At 55.3% G+C, this 18,515-nt stretch overlaps 2 protein-coding genes across 3 annotated transcripts; both read right to left on the bottom strand.

Moving 5' to 3' along the window:
* Window positions 1-3,108: 3,108 nt before the first annotated feature.
* On the bottom strand, window positions 3,109-4,644 carry RNF225 (ring finger protein 225). Its single transcript, XM_063802389.1, has one exon. The coding sequence runs from the start codon at window positions 4,556-4,558 to the stop codon at window positions 3,194-3,196; it is 1,365 nt and encodes a 454-aa protein (XP_063658459.1). The 5' UTR covers window positions 4,559-4,644; the 3' UTR covers window positions 3,109-3,193.
* Window positions 4,645-5,597: 953 nt separating this feature from the next.
* RPS5 (ribosomal protein S5) lies at window positions 5,598-16,842 on the bottom strand. 2 transcript variants are annotated; one of them, XM_054673617.2, is made up of 8 exons: window positions 15,404-15,700; window positions 13,778-14,105; window positions 13,061-13,368; window positions 12,156-12,264; window positions 7,229-7,438; window positions 6,927-7,055; window positions 5,809-5,907; window positions 5,598-5,718 (listed from the first exon to the last, which is right to left on the bottom strand). In XM_054673617.2, the coding sequence occupies exons 4-8, from the start codon at window positions 12,261-12,263 to the stop codon at window positions 5,650-5,652; spliced, it is 615 nt and encodes a 204-aa protein (XP_054529592.1). In that variant the 5' UTR covers window position 12,264; window positions 13,061-13,368; window positions 13,778-14,105; window positions 15,404-15,700; the 3' UTR covers window positions 5,598-5,649. The 2 variants fall into 2 exon arrangements, with proteins under 2 accessions (XP_054529592.1, XP_054529593.1); XM_054673618.2 differs by lacking the exon at window positions 13,778-14,105 and having other exon boundaries at window positions 15,404-16,842.
* Between the last annotated feature and the right edge of the window lie 1,673 nt (window positions 16,843-18,515).

The following is an 18,515-nucleotide window of genomic DNA, read 5'->3' as shown; positions in this document are numbered from 1 at the left end:
AAGAGAGAATGAGGCCCCTGGCTCCAAGCTGGTAGAGTGCAGAAGCCACAAAAGCACCTAGGAGCGAGCTGGTTAAGACAGAGAATGCGGCCAGCCCCACCCAATACCCCCAGCCCCACCCCTGGCCTCCCCAGGTCCTCCTGTATTTGTGCAGGCTGTGCCACTGGCCTCAATGCCAGCTCCTGAGCATCCTTTAGGATACAGCTCCCTCCTCCAGGCAGCCTTCCTGGTCTACCCTCAGGCACAGAACATCCTCTCCCTCTTCTGTGCAACACCAGGCAAGGGCCCCTTTCTGACTCCCCTGCTTGGCCCGTCTGGGTCAGAAATACCATTGCACACCCCCACTCCCCTAGGTTGGGTGGGAGAGGGAAGCAATGAGGAGGATCTCTGAGACCCTCCAAAGATATCCCGGTCTGAATCCCTGGAACTTGTGAATCTTTTACCTGACACCACAAAATGGACTTTGCAGGTGTGATTAAATTAATGATCATGAGATGGGGAGACTATCTTGGATTATTCGGGTGGGCGCTATGTACTTGTAGTGTCCTTATAAGTGAAAGAGGGAGGTAGGAGGGTCAGAGAGATCTGAAGATGCTGCACTGCTGGCTTTGAAGGAGCCAGGAGCCAAGGAATGCAGCCCTAGAAGCTGGAAAAACTAATGAAATGAATTCTCTCTTAGAGCCTCTAGAAAGAAATAGCCCTGTGGGCAACTCAACTTTAGCCCAGTGAAACCGATCGTTGACTTCTGGACTGCAGAACTGCAAGATAAGAAGTGTGTGTTTAGCCAGGCATGGTGGCCCGTGCCTGTAATCCCAGCACTTTGGGAGGCTGAGGTGGGTAGATTACTTGAGACCAAGAGTTCAAGACCAGCCTGGCCAACATGGTGAAACCCCGTCTCTATTACAAATACAAAAAGCCGGGTGTGGTGGCGGGCGCCTGTAATATCAGCTACTTGGGAGACTGAGGCAGGAGAATGGTTTGAACCTAGGAGGCAGAGGTTGCAGTGAACCGAGGTTGTGCCACTGCACTCTAGCCTGGGCTACAGAGCGAGACTCTGTCTCAAAAAAATAAATAAATAAATGAAATAAGGCCGGCTGCGGTGGCTCAGGCCTGTAATCCCAGCACTTTGGGAGGGCAAGGCAGGCAAATCACGAGGCCGGGAGTTTGAGATCAGCCTGGCCAACATGGTGAAACCCCGTCTCTACTAAAAATACAAAAATTAGCCAGGCATGGTGGCGGGCGCCTGTAATCCCAGCTACTTGGGAGCCTAAGGCAGAAGAATCGCTTGAACCCGGGAAGCGGAGGTTGCAGTAAGCCGAGATCATACCACTCCACTCCAGCTCGGGCGACAGAGTGAGACTCTGTTTCAAAAATAAATTAAAAAAAATAAACGCGTGTTCTAAATAATTAAGTTGGGGGTATTTTGTCACAGCAGCCACAGAAAATGAATAGACCACCAACTCTGCGGCTGTCTGACCAGGTTTCTTCCCTATGAGGCTGGGCTGTGGCTGCCCAGTGACCCAGTACACTGGTCCCAGCCCCTGTGGGTGACATTGGCATGTGGGTGTGGGCAAGAACTGGTCTGGGAAGACACACTGTGGACTCCCTAGTGTTCCTCCTCTGGCTCCCACCTGGAAGCAGCAGCTCACACCAGAGCTAGCTCTAGACAGTCCTGGGCCCAGGGTGCATTCCCAGGCTGCCTGGGTCACCTGCAATTCTGTCACTCCCTTGTTTGGCACCTACTGTATGCTGGTGCTGAGGACACATGTAAACAAATCAAACAGGAGCCTCCAGCCACATAGAAGTCACGTTTCTCTTTGGAACATGCTGGGTGCCCATTCCCAAAACACAGCACTCCATCCCAGAGTGAGGTGAGGCAGGATTGGGGGGGTGGTGTGCAGGGCCTGGGAGGAAACAGAAGCCCCAGGTTCAGTCTGCACAGAGAATAGCTGCCATCTACCCCCATAACTAACCCAGGAAGACTTCTGGGAGGAAGAGGACAGGAGCCCATATGCCACCTTCCCTGGAGGCTGCTGTCTATTGGGAAGGCTCAGGGTTCACCTTGAGGCACAAGAAAGGAGGCTGGGCGGGACAGATGGAGCCCTGGAGGAGGAAGTGCAGTAACTGGCACCAAGATATTAATCGGGGGTGATGGGGACTCTGGTGGCCAGGGAAAGGGACTAGGATCCCTCTGGCTAACCAAGGAGGTCCAGGACTCCCACCCCCACCATTGTCTGCCTCTGTCTGCCCCCTGGGGTGATGTTGGCCTCTCTGAGCCATGATAAGCACAGCTGCACCACAGCATATTGGGAGGATCCTAGAAGCCACGACCCAGGGGGAAGTGGAGGCTCCCAGAGCAGTTTGGGACTTAGGATTGGGGCGGGAGCCAGTCTTTAAGGCTCAAGTTCCTCCCCAGCCCTGGCCAGGACACCCTGTTACTTCAAGCCTGAGCCCCAGCCCCAACCAGGTGTACAGGGTGGCAACTCTACACCCGGGACCAGCATGTAGACAGCTGGAGCCCACCCAGGCCCAGCCTGCAGGCAGTAGAAAACAAACTCCACAGATGGGTGGAGTGGTGCGACGTCCCCTGCAATGAGCCAGTTGGGGAGGAGGTGACCAAGGAAGAATAGCAGCAGCAGCTCTGCCCTCCAAAGATAGGCGGGCCCCTGCCACCTATGGCCAATCCGAAGGATGAGTGCTTTGGCCTCCAGTGCTGGCGAGGACGCTCCCCCAGGAATCTGTGGTGCGGATGACTGGGGGCACTCCCAGCAAGACCCGTTCAAGGATCCGTGTGGGGCTGCCCCTGGCTGGGCACCTGCATGGATGTCAGTCGGGGGCGTCCACAGCTGGACTCCTACAAGGGATGAGGATCAGGGATGCTTCCAACTGCACCCCCACGGAGTAGGGGTTGCGGAGCAGGAGCAAGCCCCAGCAGGACCCTTATAGAGGTCACGGTCAGGGCACCCTCCGCTGGACAGCCACAAGAATGGGGGTCAGGGGTGTTCCCAGAGGATCCTTGTGGGACGACTGCGGTGCCTGCTCCTTGAGAGGGTCCAGCCCCATGGTGACAATGCCAAGGATGCTTGCCCTAGGCCCCAATCTGAAGAAACAGGTAAGTGCTGCGCGCCCTACTAAGGGCCCCAGATAACACGGAGGTGCCAGGCCTGGAGGCAGGACTGCAGTACTGGCGCACTTATTGTGAGCCCCACAGCCTCCTCGCGCCCCGTAGCCACGGGGCCCAGCCGGGGCCAGCCTCTGTGCCCCACGTGCCATCCGATCGCCTGTCCAGCGTCCTCTCGGCCTCCGCCGGGTCCTCGGGGCCCGCCTCGGGCTCCAGCGCATCTTCTGCAGTTCCTGGCAGGGCCGTGTCCAGGTCAGGGCCCGTGGGGCGCGGCGTCCAGGCGGGGGCCCAGGGCGACCCCGGCGGGGGCCTCGGCGGAAACCAAGAGAAGCCGGGCGCTGGAGCGAGCGCCACGAGCTGGGGCCGCGCGGGGCCGGAGGAGGTGGCGTGCGGGATGAGGAAGAAGATGTAGACGCCCGAGACCACGAGGCCCGCGGCCACCAGCACTGCCAGCGCCACGGCAGCGTTGAAGACCCAGGCCGGGCTGGCCAGCGACAAGCGGCGCGACAGCGGGCGGCCCAGGCGCAGAGGCGGCGGGGGCGGCGGGGCGCGGGCCTTGCGCGGCCCGGGCGGGGGCGGCGGCGGCCGCAGGTAGAGAAGGCCGCGGCGCCGGTCGAAGCGCACGGAGCCCTGGCGAGAGGGCGGCGCGCGCGCGTCGCGGGGCAGGAGACCGGACTGCGTGGGCAACGCGGGGAGTCCGCGGCGGGGGGCCAGGCGCGTGGGCGCGCGGCACACCGGACAGGCCACCGCGTTGCCGCCGCCCGCCGTGGCCAACGATAGGCGCGCCAGGCACTCGAGACAGAAGACGTGGCCGCAGTCCAGGCGCTTGGGCAGCTTGAACACGCCGTCGAAGGACGACACGCAGATGAGGCACTCCACCGGGGAGGCGGGGGGCAGGATAGGGCCGGAGCCTGGGCTGCCGTCCCCTTCCTCCTCCTCCTCCTCCTCCTCGTCTTCCCCTCTGCTTGGGGAGCGGGGCGCAGAGAGCGAGCCTGGGGAGCTGGGACCCGAGCCCTGGGGGGCCCGGGAATGGCGGAGCCAGAACGGCCGAGGGCAGGGCATCCGGATGGACCTGCGAGGAGAGGAGGTCAGGCAGGGAAGGAGGCGGTGGAGCCTGGAGCGGGTTCTGAGACCAGCAGGGAATCCAGGGAAGACCGGGGACTGTACTTTAGAGAGGATCCCCCAGTACAGAGCACCCCATCCCGAGAAGGGTGTAGCTAGCGTCGAGGAGCAGGGGAGATGGGGAGGCCCGAGGCGGAGACTGGGGATAGGAATGGACCCACGGGGGACCAGTTCCTGAATTGGAAACGGAGAGACAGACTGAAGTTGAACACGGAGATGGGGAGGACCCCAGACAGGGATGGAAAGGACCTGGCCCACAGAGGAGCAGAGATAGGCACCCCTCAGGAGCTTGGCGGAGAGAACCTGGGGGACCATACAAGACCCCAGTGGAACAGAGACATTGACACCTAGGCAGGGAAAGGAATTCAGCCGCTGAGAGAGGAGCCAAGCACAGGGGCCAGGGGCCACCCACAGAGCAACGACAGACCCCAGCCAGCCTGTGGGCGCCTTCCTACCTGTGGAAGCCTCCTCCCTCTGGCCAGTGGCGTGTCCCTGTCTGTTCCTGGCCTGCCTGCAGCTGGGCTCAAAAGTACCCTCCCAGGGAGAGGGTGCTCAACCGGCGCCACCCCTCCAGGTCCCAGGTACCCGCTGGACCCGTTTGACTGCCTGCCCCGCCCCCTGGGCCAGCCCCACCAGGATGAACACCAAGCCTGTCTTGGCCAGATGTTGGGGGCGGTGGAAGGGTGATGGCACACGGTGGGTGGGCTTGGGCCCACCCCACCCTTCAGAACCTGATGAGTCTTCTACCAGAGTCACCAGCCTGTGGCCCTGGGTGGGTCCCAACCTGTCCCCAGCAGCCTGATGACACTGCATGGACACTGGCAGAAGGGAACCCGTACAGCCCACAGAAACTGGGTGTGCAGGCCCAGGGTGCAGCCACAACCAGTGTAGCCGGGGAGGTAACCAGGAGCACAACCTAGCCAGTGTGAAACCACCCCACACTCCAAGAGGGGGATGAAGCTAGGGGTCTGAAATCGTGTGCCCTGAACAGCTGAGCTTTCCTCCTCTCCCCAGTGCTACTTCAAGGTGACAAGCCTCTCAGGATGGTCTTGTGACTACCCAGACCTCACAGGCACCCAAGCCACCCATCCACCCAGACCACAGCAACATCTCATGTGCCACGCCCTCAGAAGTTATGGATAACCCCGTCTCGTTTCCAGTACCTGCTGGGACACTCCAGGCAACCTGGCCTGCATCCAGTGCCCCACCTGCTAGCCCTGGGGTGCCATGGTTCTGAGTCAGCAATACTTCCAGGTCCCCACAGGCCAACAGGTCAGGAAGGTGAGCAGCTCCCAAGGCCACCAGGGCTATGCCACCCACATCCCCCCACCGAAGACAGACAACAGCACAGGTGGCTGGGGCTGCCCCAAAGGGCAGACAGGTTTATTGGGCAGCAGCCGGCAAAATCAGCGGTTGGACTTGGCCACACGCTCCAGCTCGTCCTTCTTCTTAATGGCATAGGAGTTCGAGGAGCCCTGCAAGGAGACACACAGTTAGCTCTGAATTCTGAAGGACCCCCACAAATGCCCAACTTAAGACCCCCCAACCAGAGTGCCCTCACCCACCTTGGCAGCATTGATGAGCTCATCTGCCAGGCACTCAGCAATGGTCTTAATGTTCCGGAAGGCAGCCTCACGAGCGCCTGTGCACAGCAGCCAGATGGCCTAGGAAGACAGCAGGGGTCAGGCTAGAAGGACAGACTGTGGTCCTCCAGCACCCTGGGGCCACTCCCAACTGATGCTGCCAGCCACGTTGTCTCCCATAGGCCCACTGAGACAAGAGGTGGTGGCATCATGCCTGATTTGCAATCAGATAGAGGGTCACAAGAGCAAGTGTCCAGACACACACACACACACACAGGCTGAAGTTGCGTCCCCAGTGACAGGAGATTGAGACCTGCCTCAACAGCAAACTGCTAGACGGCCGGGCACGGTGGCTTGCGCCTGTAACACTTCGGGATGCTGAGGCAGGAGGAACACCTCGGCAGGGAGTTTGAGACCAGCCTGAGCAACTTGGTGAAACCCCACCTCTACAAACAAAAAAACCAACGACAACAAAAAAGGCGGCCAGGTGTGGTGGCTCATGCCTGTAATCCTAGCACTTTGGGAGGCTGAGGGGACAGGATCATTTGAGACCAGGAATTCAAGAACACCCTGAGATTCCATCTCAATTATTTCTAAAAAAAAAAAAAAAGGCAATATATTTGCTTTTAACTTGGACCCAATTGACAATGCGCCACTATAAAGGGCATTCTGGCATTCTGGGGACAGATGCTAAATGGAACAACGACTATTGCTGTGAATATAAATTCCTTCCTGGGGGTGACGACGGGGGTAGATCATCTTTGTTTTTAAAGACACCTGCTGTGTTCAGGGAAAACACAATCGAAATGTCTGCAACTGATTCTCAAAATGTCCAAGAAAAAAAAAAAGTACATATACACACACAGTGTAAAAATATACACCCAAAGGAAAGAAAGAAGACCTCTGCCAAATGTGTTCCCGAAGAGGACCCAGAGCCTGGATCAGCCCCTATGCAGGGTGGGAATCCAGGAAGGCTTCCTAGAGGAAGTGATGCTGCAGGTAAAACATGTAGACAGAGAGGAGCCTTCCTGCCCCAGGCAAGACCCCACCCACTCCCGTGGCTGTGTCCACCCTGCCACGTGCATAAGCCCCAGGCTCACCTGGTTCACACGGCGCAGGGGGGACACATCCACAGCCTGTCGTCTCACAGTCCCGGCGCGCCCAATGCGTGTGGAGTCCTCCCGGGGACCACTGTTGATGATGGCGTTCACCAGGACCTGCAGAGGGTTCTAGAGAGAAGGGGGATATGAGCCTGACATCCAGCACCATGCATTCCTCCCCTTTTCTCACACCTAAAACAAGAGTGACCACACCACACAGGGGATAAGCCTGACATACACTCCGTGGGGCTTTGGGGTGTACTGAGGGCACAGCCTGCCCTCACCAGGCCACAGAGCCCTACCTCGCCTGTGAGCAGGTGTATGATCTCGAAGGCATGCTTGACGATGCGCACAGTCATGAGCTTCTTGCCGTTGTTGCGGCCGTGCATCATCATGGAGTTAGTGAGGCGCTCCACAATGGGACACTGAGCTTTGCGGAAGCGTTTGGCGGCATACCGCCCTGCACTGTGAGGCAGGTACTTGGCATACTTCTCCTTCACTGCAATGTAATCCTGGGGCAGCAGGGAGCAGGAAATGAAGGGAAAATGGTCAGGAGCAGCATGGGCGTTGGCCAGACACCAGAGGAGAGATCAAGTACCCATTCGGGGTAGTCCAACAGCTGTCTGGGATCCTGGTATGCCTCAACAGGAGACTTGGATGTAAGCCCCATCCACCATGAGGAAAAAAACCCTGAACAGGTGACTTTACCAAGTCGCTAAAAAGTACACTTCCTTCGTAATGAAAGAGTGGGAATCTAAGGAGACTAGATTTTGGACCAGATAATTGTCTGGGGGGCTGTCCTGCACACTATAGGATGTTTAACAGCCATCTGGTATGCCACTGGCAACCCCTTAAGTTTTTTTTTTTTTTTTTTTTTTGAGTCTCTGTCACCCAGGCTGGTGTGCAGTGGTGCCATCTTAGCTCACTGCAACCTACGACTCCGAGGTTCAAATGGTTCTCCTGCCTCAACCTCCCGAGTAGCTAGGATTATAGGGGCCTGCCACCACGCCTAGCTAGTTTTTTTGTATTTTAGTAGAGACAGGTTTCACTATGCTGGCCAGGCTGGTCTTAACTCCTGGCCTTGTGATCCACCTGTCTTGGCCTCCCAAAGTGTTGGGATTACAGGCGTGAGCCACGGCGCCTGGCCTAGTTTTTTTTTTTTCCCCCCCTTGAGACTGAGTCTTGCTGTCACCCAGGCTGGAGTGCAGTGGCGCAACCTCGGCTCACTGCAACTTCTGCCTCCTGGGTTCAAGTGATTCTCCTGCCTCAGCCTCCTGAGTAGCTGGAATTACAGGCACGCGCCACCAAGCCCAGCTAAATTTTTTGTACTTTTAATAGAAAAGGGGTTTCACTGTTTTGAGCAGGCTGGTCTCGAACTCTTGACCTCAAGTGACCTGCCTGCCTTGTGCTCCCAAACTGCTGAAATTACAGGCATGAGCCACAGTGCCTGGCACCACCCCGGTCAGTTTTCACACCTAAAAATGTATCCAGACATTGCTAAATGTCCTCTAAAACAGGAAACCAACCACCCCAGAGTAGGAACCACAGTTTTTTGGTTTTTTGTTTTTTGAGATGGAGTCTCACTGCCTTCCAGGCTGGAGTGCAGTGGTGCAATCTTGGCTCACTGAAACCTCCGCCTCCCAGGTTCAAGCAATTCTCCTGCCTCAGCTTCCTGAGTAGCTGGGACTACAGGTGCATGCCACCATGCCAGGCTAATTTTTGTATTTTTAGTAGAGCTGGGGTTTGGACATGTTGGCCAGGCTGGTCTTGAACTCTTGACCTCAGGTGATCCGTCCGCCTCAGCCTCCCAAAGTGATGGGATTACAGGCATAAGCCACTGCACCTGGCTGAGAACTTTTTTGTTTTTGGGTTTTTTGTTTGTTTTTGAGATGGAGTCTCACTCTGTCACCCAGGCTGGAGTGCAACGTTGCAATCTTGGCTCACTGCAACCTCCACCTCCTGGGTTGAAGCAATTCTCCTGCCTCAGCCTCCCAAGTTGCTGGGATTACAGACACGCGTCACCATGCTCAGCCCAGTTTTTTTTTTTTTTTTTTTTTTGAGATGGAGTTTCGCTCTTGTTGGCCAGGCTGGAGTGCAATGGCATGATTTCAGCTCATCCCAACCTCCACCTCCCAGGTTCAAGCGATTCTCCTGCATCAGCCTCCTAAGTAGCTGGGACAACAGGTGCACGCCACCATGCAAGGCTAATTTTTGTATTTTTAGTAGAGACGGGGCTTCACCATGTTGGCCAGGCTGGTCTCAAACCCCTGACCTCAGATGATCTGCCCACCTCAGCCTCCCAAAGTGCTGGGATTACGGCGCCCGGCCCAGAACCACAGTTTTAAAACAATCATTTAACAAGTCTTCTTATACTTACATAGCCATCCCCACACAAAAATCTAGAAAAATGCCAAAAAGTTAACCTTGAGTATGTAAAGGGGAAGAGAGGAGCTATGTGCATTCAAAGGAGACTGCTGTTGATAGTTCCATTACAAAATGTACCCAAGGCCATTCTATCACTTGCCTCTGAGAATATACACAAAATACCTGTTTCTACAAATACAAGGAATGATGGGAAAAGAACACAGGACACTGAAACTCTCAGTACTATTTCATAGTCTGGCTGCAAGAAAAAAAAAACTCACAGTCTCGTGAAAGGCATTCACGCAGGGCTTTCACTATGCAGCAAAAAATTGCAAACACCAAATTCCCCAGGAAGGGTTTGGCCCAACAGTGGAGCCCTGCACAGGTGTTTAAAATACAGTGAACTCCCATTGATGTTTATTTCCCTAGTGGAACAGGCACTTAACAAACATTTAGTAGATCAAGGAGTTCGAGGCCAGCCTGGCCAACATGGTGAAACCCTGTCTCTACTAAAAAGACAAAAATTAGCCAGGTGTGGTGGCATGCACCTGTAGTTCCAGCTACTAGGGACGCTGAGGCAGGAAAATCACCTGAACCTAGGAGGTGGAGGTTGCAGTGAGCCGAGATCGTGCCACTGCACTCCAGCCTGAGTGACAGAGCGACTCCATCTCAAAAAAAAAAAAAAAAAAAAAAGTAACAGTGGCCAATGTGGCCCACAAAGTCTAAAACATTATCTGGGCCTATAATGAAAATGTTTGTGGGCTGGGCGCAGTGGCTCATGCCTATAACCCCAGCACTTCGGGAGGCTGAGGCAGGAAAGTCGCATGACCCCGGGGAGGCAGAGGTTGCAGTGAGCCGAGATCGCACCACTGCACTCCAGTCTGGGAGGCAGAGAGACTCTGTCTCACAAATAAATAACGCCAGGCATGGTGGCTCATGCCTGTAATCCCAGCACTTTGGGAGGCTGAGGCAGGCTGATCACCTGAGGTCAGGAGTTAAGAGACCAGCCTGACCAATATGATGAAACCCTGTCTCAACTAAAAATAAAAAAATTAGCTGGGTGCGGTGGCATGTGCCTGTAATCCCAGCTACTTGGGAGGCTGAGACAGGAGAATCGCTTGAACCCAGGAGGCAGAGGTTGCAGTGAGCCAAGATCGCACCATTGCACTCCAGACTGGGCGACAAGAACGAAACTCTGTCTCAAAACATAAATAAATAATTAAAATGTGGCCGGGCAGATCACGAGGTCAGGAGTTTGAGACCAGCCTAACCAACATGGTGAAACCCCGTCTCTACTAAAAATACAAAAGTTAGCCGGGCGTGGTGGTGTGCGCCTGTAATCTCAGCTACTTGGGAGGCTGAGGCAGGAGCATTGCTTGAACCCGGGAGGCGGAGGTTGTGGTGAGCTAAGATCATGCCATTGCACTCCAGCCTGGGCAATAAGAGTGAAACTCCGTTTCAAAAAAATAAATAAATAAATAAACAAACAAAAAATAATAATAATATTTAAAATGTTTTTGGACCCCCCGAAATAAACCCCTGAAGGAAAGAAAAGCCAAGATCTACAAGATATTCAGAGTGAAAAACAAGGCTGAATTATCCATTAGGCATAGTGCCTAAGTCCCCTGACATCTTTACAGACAACAAAAAAGTTTTCATTCTTTATAAAACAAAAGGTAGCAGGTTTGGTGGCATGCATCTTTGGTCCCAGCTAGTTGGCGTCTAAGACGGGAGGATCCCCTGAGCCCAGGTGTATTGAGGCTGCAGTGAACTGTGATCACACCACTGCACTCCAGCCTGGGTGACAGAGAGCGATCTTATCTCAAAGATAAAACTTTAATGATTAAAAAAAAAGACGAGGAAAGTGAATAAAGTGCAACCCAAGTTATATTCATCTTTATATCAATGCAGTCACAAAATATAATTTCAAACACTTTCTTTTAATGGAGGAAGGGCTCACAAAAGCTAAAGTTCTTAATGCCCACAAAATTCTTAATGATGCCTTCATGTGGAGGAGAAAAAAAGGGTATGTGTAAAACCGTACGGAGTAGGAACAAAGTAGGACAACTCACACTTCCCAATTGCAAAACTTAATACAAAGCAAGACAGTGTGGTACTGGCATAAAGACAGACATATAGACCAATGGAATATAACGGAAAGTCTGTAATGAAACCCATACATCTGGGCCGGGCGCGGTGGCTCACGCCTGTAATCCCAGCACTTTGGGAGGCCGAGACGGGCGGATCACGAGGTCAGGAGATCGAGACCATCCTGGCTAACTTGGTGAAACCCCGTCTCTACTAAAAATAAAAATAAAAAAATCAGCCAGGTGCAGTGGCGGGCACCTGTAGTCCCAGCTACTCAGGAGGCTGAGGCAGGAGAATGGTGTGAACCCGGTAGGCAGATCGCGCCACTGCACTCCAGCCCGGGGAACAGAGTGAGACTCCGTCTCAAAAAAAAAAAAAAAAAAATCTACGGCCAGCTGATTTATGACAAGTGGCCAAGGCCATTCAATTGGGGAAAAAAAAAACATCTCTTTAGGAGATGGTACTGGATAACTGGATATTCACATGCAAAAGAATGACACTGGATGTTATGTATTTTACTACAAAAACAGTAACAAAAATACCATATGTGAGATGTGATGCTCCTTCTGGTGAAGGAGTCCTCTCATGACAGAAGTTGTAGTCATCTTTGAACAGGACGTAAGAGCAGATGTGGTAGATGTGGTGGTCAAGGGATCCCTTCTTTACCTGTTATGATCTCTATTCTTGACTTAATGGCACAGCAACAAGTTTGATGTGTGCCTTCCTGGAATAATGTCCGCCCCCGGCCAGGAAGGCCAATCACCAAGTTCCCCTCACCTGCAGGGAAATGTCATTGATCTGCACATCATCGGTGCTCCACTTCCCAAAGAGCTTGATGTCTGGGGTCTCTGCCACCGCTGGTGCTGCTGTCTCCCACTCGGTCATCCTGGGACAGGGTGATGACAGGAAAAAAACGTCAGAGCCCAGCTAGCATGCAGCAAAGGCGCACTCATTCCCAACTCTGAGGCTAGCCGCCATCTAGTGATGAACTGGGGGGTCGCAAAGGACCAAGAAAAGCCGTGAACGTGTTTTCAAGCACTAGAAAAATTACTCAGCTGTCAGCAAGAAGCATCTGTCTTTCACCTAGAACCCCTGGGCCCAAGACTTGGCAGCCACCAGTCAACAGCTGCTCATTGGGACCAAGGTATAATGGCTCAGCAGATGCCATACGTCCTTACACTGCATGGGCTGTAATTCAAACCACAACCTCGCGATTTACATGGTCTTTGACCCAAGTCAACATTCCGTCTCGGACTGTTTCTTTGGCCGTGAGGCGGGACCGTTATATGACATCAAGGACCACGGTAGGTACTGTGTGGCACAATCAACCCAAAGGTTTCGATTCTTGACCGACAGTATGAAGGCTCTAGGGGCTGCTATTACGGGGGGAAAGTTACGCAGAGCAAAAGAGGGCATCGTGTCCCTAAGAAATGGAAACTTCCTATCTCAGAGTACAACCGCATAGTTCAAACCAAGTTCCCCAAGCCCCGCTATGGGGAAAAGCTAGAAGCGGCGGAGCACCAGAAAGAAGTCAAGAGTAACTCGGCCCGCGCCCGTTTCTTCTACATTTTCTTTTCCAGAGACAGAAATGAGACCTAATGAGAAAAGGCCCAGGCCGCGGGGCACTATCCCCGAAAGACCATGAACCGTCCCTAGGATCCCCGGCCCCGCGGCGGTCTCACCTGAGAACACAGCCTGAGCGTCTCTGTCACTCGGCGTAGACCACGCGCCGCCCTGGCACAGACAGGAAGAGGCCGCGCGCCGCGGGCCAACACTTTTAACTGGGAAGAAAACTTCCGGGTCAGCACGGGTGACGCTTGCGTAAAAGGCCATCGTGTTCCTATAGACCAATCCGGAGGAAGGTTGTAGAGGAACCTTTTGGGCTAGACGGAATGGGTGCAGCCCAAGCGCATGCGCAGTTGCAGAGGCGGCCCTAGAAGCGTGCCTGGCGGATGTCCGCTACCCCGTAGTTGCCCTGTCTTGTGGGCGCCTGCAAAAGCGCAGAGATTTCCGTGAGACCAACGCAGCCATGTCTAATAAAGAAAAAAGTCCGGCCAGCGCTCGCTTCTTTGTTCAGCTGCTGACCTTAAATCCCACCTGCCGCGGGAGTAGCCAGTTCAGTTCCCTCTGACTCCTCGCCGCGGCCACAGCCGCCTCACAGGCACGCGCCTGATGCGGACCTGGGTTAGCGGAGTGAGGCCCAGTGGTCACCGCCGCCCTCCGCAGGTCCAGGTTGCCGTGCGCATGTGCCTGCCACACGCGGCCCCTCCCCCACCGCCCGGCCCAGGAGCACCACGCTCGCGAGTCCCGGATCCCGAGCCTCTGGCTGGGCCTGTTTCGCTGCTCGACCTTTCCTGCCATACCACGCTGGGTTGCCCCACAGCCTCCGCGCCCTTCACCTCTGCTATGCAGTAATCTCGCCCGTGGAAGAGGGGAGACCGCCGGCACGAGGGCCCGGGGTTGCGGCGGCGGGAGCAGCGCGACCCGTCTCTGGGTGGAGCGCTGAGGTAGCCTACAGGCTACGCGCGGTGTCCGGGAGGAGGGGGTCGGCAGGTCGGGGACCCTTCGTGTTTGTCCTTGTGTCCTCCACGGCCGGGGAGCCCGCGCGAGGGGTTGCAGCCCCCTGCCCTCAGGGCTCACGTCACGAGGCCCTCGTGTCTGCAGACCTGGCTCTCAGGGGTGCCTCTTGAACTGGCCGACCTCTCCAAGGGCCAGAAACGTAGGTTTCTGGCCAAAGGTTGAAAGGAGGGATGGAAGATTTAGCCATGAGATGAAGGAGATGATTCCCGCCAGCACACAATCCCCTGCCCCCCAACTTCTGTCCTTTCCCCCAGCTGCCTCTGAACAGGTAGGGCCTCTGAACAGCTCAGCCCTGGCTGGGAGCAGACAGCGAACCCTCTCACAGGGCCTGAACTATTGCGTGGGATTGAGGACGTGGGCCTTCGACCCGGGGTCCTCATCCGTGCGTGGGGTTGGCACGGTAGTGAGTGCCCCAGCTCACTCTACTCACTTGGCCACCCTGGCAGCCAGTGTGGACAGTCTGCCTGCCCATGACCCCTTCATACCCCTCTGCCTGTCCCAGCCTCTTAGATCTAGGCTCATGAGCAGAACTGGGACTTTCCAGAAGTAGCAACTACTTTGACTGTGTCTCTGCCTGCAGCAGGCATAGACGTAACCTTTACGAGGCGACTCCAGGACCACCTGGGGCCGCCCTGTCTCTGATGCCCATCTCTGCCTCCAAGGGGGTATCCCTCCAACTCGGGATCCGAAGGGCCCAGCCACCTGACCCAGGTCCCAGGGCTGGGCCTGCCCCCTACTCCCATCCTTGAGGCATGCACATAGCAGGTGCCCAGCAGCTGTGTTTCTTCACTGCCTGACTGCAAAGGCTCTTCTTACCCCAATTCTGGGGCGTTTCTGTCCAAATATGCTGAGGACTCCCCACAGTGGGCCCTTGGACTGTGGTCAGTCACAGCTCATGAAAGGACACATGCCCTGAAGCTGGGCTGGTCAGGGGGTCAGACCTCAGCCTCTGGTGAGGGGCACGGCCGACTGCCACCGCCTAATGGCCTTTACCCCTGCCCTCCATCCTGTGCAGAGTAGCAGCCTTGGGGCTCCCACTGGGGTCTGTGTGGTTGCAGGAGGGGCTAGGTGGGCTTCTCCCTGGTCTTGAGTGAGGGGCATGGGGGGTGCTGGTTGTAGGGAGGGTGGGAGCAAACAGGCAGCACTCATCAGGACAGTGAGCCCACCCCTCTGAACCTGTTTTCCCCTTCAGTGTGGAAATGAGAATGCAATGAGGCAACGTCAATGTGAACCCTGTGGCCTGGCTACCATGGTCACTTGATAATGGACATCTTTATAGACCTCATGAGAATGACCCATCGTGCTGCAGAGGGCAGGTGCCCTCAAGTGTGGCGTGGTGAATACTGCAGAGCCGAGACTCATGCACCCCCTCCCCCGCCACCAGGTCCAGGGTGGTCCAGCCTCCCCAGGTCCCCAAGGTGCTAGGATAAGATGCAGAGTCTGACCTCATAGATCTAGGGCTGCTGGTGCTGTGTTCTTCAGACTGGATGAGGACCCCAGAGACTCTGCAGAGATCCACCTCACTTCTGGTACATTGTGTCCATCCTGAGTGGCCGGCCCCAGACTGGACTCCTCACTTCTGGGAAGGCACCCTCTGGGCCCTGCTGGGCCACCTGCCCACTCTCCAGGCAGTCACTTTGCCTGTCCACCCTACCAGCCACAGTCCTACTGTCAGCTGATCTTACATCCTTGTGATGGCTCCTTTTTTTTTTTTGTGACGGAGTCTCGCTCTGTTGCCCAGGCTGGAGTGCAGTGGCGCAATCTTGGCTCACTGCAAGCTCCGCCTCCCGGGTTCATGCCATTCTCCTGCCTCAGCCTCCCGAGTAGCTGGGACTACAGGCGCCCGCCACCACGCCCGGCTAATTTTTTTTGTATTTTTAGTAGAGATGGGGTTTCACTGTTAGCCAGGATGGTCTCGATCTCCTAACCTCGTGATCCACCTGCCTCGGCCTCCCAAAGTGCTGGGATTACAGGTGTGAGCCACCGCACCTGGCCGTGATGGCTCCTTAATGCCTTTACTGGCACCTTGGTTGTCTGTTGAAGTCCCCAGCCTGATTATCAACTCGTTTGGAGTGTGCTGGATTCAGTCCACCCAGTTGCCTGGCAGAGCCAAGCCTGGCCCTGCCGCATCCCAAACTTGATCTTGTGCCCATGGCTGATACTTCATGGGCTACTTTGGCCCAGCCACTGTCTGCTTCTATGGGATGCCCACCTGTAATGGATTGAATGGTGGCCCCCAAAAAGGTAAGTTCATGCCCTAATACCCAGACCCAGCGAATGTGACCTATTGGAAAAAAATCTTTGCAGATGTAATTTAGTCAAGGATCCCAAGATGAGAGCATCTAGGATTAGTAGGGTGGACCCTAAATCCAATGACAAGTGTCCTTATAAGAGACAGAAGAGGGCCGGGCACGGTGGCTCATGCCTGTAATCCCAGCACTTTGGGAGGCCGAGGCAGGCAGATCACGAGGTCAGGAGATCGAGACCATCTTGGCTAACACAGTGAAACCCCATCTCTACTAAAAATACAAAAAAATTAGCCAGGCGTGGTGGCGGGCGCTTGTAGTCTCAGCTACTCGGGAGGCTGAGGCAAGAGAATCACTTGAACCTGGGCGGTGGAGGTTGCAGTGAGCCAAGATTGCACCACTTCACTCCAGCCTGGGTGACAGAATGGGACTCCGTCTCACACACACACACACACACAAAGATTCTTAAGGAAATGTGGCCGAGTCATCCAGGATGCTTCAGCCACTGGGGTTTGCTTTCATGGCTCACCAGCACCTTCTCCCCTCCTGGGAACTGCCAACTTCCATTTCTCCTCTGTTCTTCCAGATCCTACAACCAGGATTCTGTGTTGGGGGCCAAGATGCCCTGCTGAAGCCTCTATTCCCTGAGGCTGCTTCGCAGTAAGCTACCCCAGGCCCTCAGGAGAGGTGTGAAATGGAGCAGAGGCCCTTTGCTGAAGACAGCATAGAGCCAGAGGGAGACCTCTGCGGAGGGATGGCCGGTAGCAGGACAACTCTCCTGGGTGCAGGGTCCCAGGCCTACAGACATAGAATGAGCCCCAGACTGGGGACCTGTGGGATTGGTAAAGTTGGACCCCTTGGGTGGGAGCCCCACTGGAGCTTCCTCTCCAGGTCCTTGCCTGATTCAGTCTCATTCCTGAAATCGCTCCTGTGTAACCATTGTCACAAGATGCTTCTCTGGTGCTGCCCCTGCATGAACCCTGCAGGGTCCACTTAGACAACAGGCTTGTGTAGAAGTGAAGAAAGCCTACAGACTGTCACAGCCCCCATAGCCGGTCCCCTCCAGACAAGTCCCCCACACCTGTGCCTGCCAAGTGGTTAGGCCTTTCATTGGTGCTTCAAACTCCACTCCAGGGCTGCCAGTCACCCCATGCCAGCCCTGCAGGGACAAGGCCTTTGTGTGGTGGCCAGGCCTGTGGTACCACCAGAATCTTCACTCCAGAGGGAGGCCCTTTCTGTGCCTGGGAGTGGGAAGTTCTTCCACATGGGCTCAAGACTCCTCCAGTAGCAGTGCATCCACAGGTGTGAGAAATCCTACTTGTGTCAGGCCGGGTGCAGTGGCTCATGCCTGAATCCCAGCACTTTGTGAGGCCGAGGCGGGTGGATCATGAGGTCAGGAATTCAAGACCAGCCTGGCCAAGATGGTGAAACCCCATCTCTACTAAAAATACAAAAATTAGCCGGGCGAGGTCGTGGGCACCTATAATCCCAGCTACTCGGGAGGCTGAGGCAGAGAACTGCTTGAACCTGGGAGGCGGAAGTTGCAGTGAGCCGAGATCGCGGCCACTGCACTCCAGCCTGGGCAACAGAGCAAGACTGTCTCAAAAAAAAAGAAAAAAGAAAAAAAAAAAAGAAATCCCACTTGTGTCCCAATTGGGGCCAGTGGCTGAACCTGTCAGACATCTGCACACCCACACAGAGCCAGCAGCTGCACTCCTTTCTCTGTGACAATTGTCAAGGCCTTCCTGTGCAACTCTCTTCAGCCACCAAGGGACCCACAAGGCGGGCAGCCCTCCAAGTGCCCTTCAGCCTCCTGCTCGCCCTCAATTAGCTTGGTAAGCCCTGAGTGTTGTACTTGGGCAGGGAGATAGACCTCTTGACAAGGCTTTCGATGTGCAGACACCCAAAGGATGGAGAAAGGGAGTGGAACAGTCCCAGCATCCCTGAAGCAGATGCAGTGGAGGCAGAAAGGTGGGGCAAACTGGGTCGTTACATGCAATATATGTGCTGGACTGGCCAACAAAATTAGATGTCCCTATTGAGGGCAGGAGCCACACAATAGATGGGGGCAAGAGCTGGGGGTTACAAATGGGTAGGAGGCGTGACCAGTTCATCCTACCTGGGAGGGCCCGTAGAGTCAGCAACACCCAAAGGGGCTGGGGAGGCTGTGGTTCCCCAATGGGGCCGCACGTGTTAGAATCAACTAGGAGCCGGACTAGGGGCCTGGCGCAGTGGCTCAAGCCTGTACTCCCAGCACTCTGGAAGGCTGAGACAGGAGGATCGCTTGAGCCCAGGAGTTCCAGACCAGTCT

This window comes from Pan troglodytes, chromosome 20, assembly GCF_028858775.2.
Source record: "Pan troglodytes isolate AG18354 chromosome 20, NHGRI_mPanTro3-v2.0_pri, whole genome shotgun sequence".
Lineage (NCBI taxonomy): Eukaryota > Metazoa > Chordata > Mammalia > Primates > Hominidae > Pan > Pan troglodytes.
This window is presented reverse-complemented; position numbering and strand designations above follow the sequence as displayed.

Bases quoted from the DNA above. Each gene is read 5' to 3' on its own strand.
- RNF225 (XM_063802389.1), bottom strand. From the start codon at position 4,558: ATGGTCCCCCAGGTTCTCTCCGCCAAGCTCCTGAGGGGTGCCTATCTC.
- RPS5 (XM_054673618.2), bottom strand. From the start codon at position 12,263: ATGACCGAGTGGGAGACAGCAGCACCAGCGGTGGCAGAGACCCCAGAC. The intron at 7,439-12,155 runs GTGAGGGGAACT...CTGCTGCCCCAG, and splicing joins TCAATGACATTTCCCTGCAG to GATTACATTGCAGTGAAGGA. The intron at 5,719-5,808 runs GTGGGTGAGGGC...GTCTCCTTGCAG, and splicing joins AGCTCATCAATGCTGCCAAG to GGCTCCTCGAACTCCTATGC.